General features: G+C 44.6%; 1 protein-coding gene across 1 annotated transcript; it reads right to left on the bottom strand.

Annotated features, from left to right (window-relative positions):
- Positions 1-567: 567 nt before the first annotated feature.
- Positions 568-1521, bottom strand: LOC116074738 (olfactory receptor 2G3-like). Its single transcript, XM_031347519.1, has one exon. It carries the CDS (start codon positions 1519-1521, stop codon positions 568-570), a length of 954 nt encoding a protein of 317 aa, XP_031203379.1.
- Between the last annotated feature and the right edge of the window lie 230 nt (positions 1522-1751).

Consider the following 1751-nt stretch of genomic DNA (forward strand, 5'->3'; position numbering starts at 1 on the left):
CCCCCCCCCAAAAAAAATAAAAAAGAATGCCTTAAAGACTTCTAGCTAGCTGTGAACACATTTTATCTTTATACAATAAATAAACCAGCCAGGCAGTGGTGGTGCACCCTTTAATCCCAGCACTTGGGAGGCAGAGGCAGGCGGATTTCTGAGTTCGAGGCCAGCCTGGTCTTGGACAGGCTACACAGAGAAACCCTGTCTTGAAAAACTAAAAGAAAAAAAGAAAACAAAAGAAAAAAAGAATTTCCTTTAAGAAAAATAAACCAGTAGACATATTTAATCTAATAAGAACCTGGATTCTTAATAAAAGAGTGACAACTTAAACTGAAAAGAATTGCATAGGTCTTGACAGTGGCAAATGTTGTTTTCAGTTTATTAGATAATCTGATTTTCAGGTCTAGATGGGATATCTCTGAGTATCATAACTGGGGAATAGTTTCCTGGTTTGTAGTACTCCAGAGAGGTCTGTGAGTTTAGTTTTAGAGCATCTATGTTGGGGCAACCCTGGATAATTCATCTGGATTAGCACCTTCATCATTGTGAGGACAGAGAGAATTAACTATATCTCTACCTCGAAAGAATTTTCTTTCCAGTGCTGGAATCTTTCTTTACCAGCCTCTTCAAAGCTCCTTTTACATCTTTGTTTCTTAAAGTGTAAATGAGGGGGTTTAGAGTAGGAATAACCACAGTGTACAAAAGGGTGATAAACTTCCCCTGACTCTGTGCATAGGAGCTGTTAGGATGGATATAGACAGCAGTGCTTGTGCCATAAAATAGTACTACTACCAGCAGGTGGGATCCACAGGTTCCAAGAGCTTTACCCCAGGTTAGAGCTGACCTTAACCTCATCAGTGCTTGGGCAATGTACCCATATGATACCAAGATGAGAGTCAGGGGAAGGAGGAGCAGCACCAAGGAAGCCATGAATAGCTGCACTTCATTAGCATGAATGTCTACACACGCTAACTTGATCATGGCAGGAACTTCACAGATGAAGTGATAAATCCTGTGGTTCCCACAGCGAGGCAGGCGGAGGGTGATGGTGCCCTGAATCAGCGTGTTGCCCACTCCACTCAGCCACGCCACTCCTGCAAGAGACTGGCAGAGCCGTGGGTGCATAACTGTAGCATAGTGAAGCGGTCGGCAAACGGCAGCATAGCGATCAAATGCCATAACTGCGAGGAGGACACATTCAGTGGACCCCAGAGCCAGAGACACATAAAGCTGAATAGCACAGCCTGTGGTAGTAATTGTCTTGGCTGGACCATGAAGGTTCCACAGCAGCTGAGGAACAATGCTGGTGGAAAAGCAGATATCAACGAAAGAGAGGTTGGTAAGGAAATAGTACATGGGTGTTTGGAGCACAGAATCCAAACAGGAAACGAGGATGATCGCTGTGTTGCCTACCAGTGTCAGGAGGTAGGAGATCAACACCACCACAAAGAGGATCTTCTCAAGTTGTGGCTGATCAGAGAAGCCCACCAGGATGAAATCACCACCCGAGCTCTTGTTAATTGTCATCACTCTACTCACAAAAAGAAGGGTGACAAGTGTAGAAGTATATGTTAGATAAATCGGAATATAATGGGATCAGAAATCCTCTTGAGAGACATGGACCCTAAAGGTGGAAAATGGGATTTGTTCTATACAGGAGAGAGGCAAGAGAGACAGAGAGACAGAAAGGAGGGAAGAGGGGTGTAGGGGGAGGAGGAGGGGGAGGGAAGAAGAGGGAGATATCCGGGAGGAAAGTT

This window comes from Mastomys coucha, unplaced genomic scaffold (genome assembly GCF_008632895.1).
Source record: "Mastomys coucha isolate ucsf_1 unplaced genomic scaffold, UCSF_Mcou_1 pScaffold3, whole genome shotgun sequence".
NCBI lineage: Eukaryota > Metazoa > Chordata > Mammalia > Rodentia > Muridae > Mastomys > Mastomys coucha.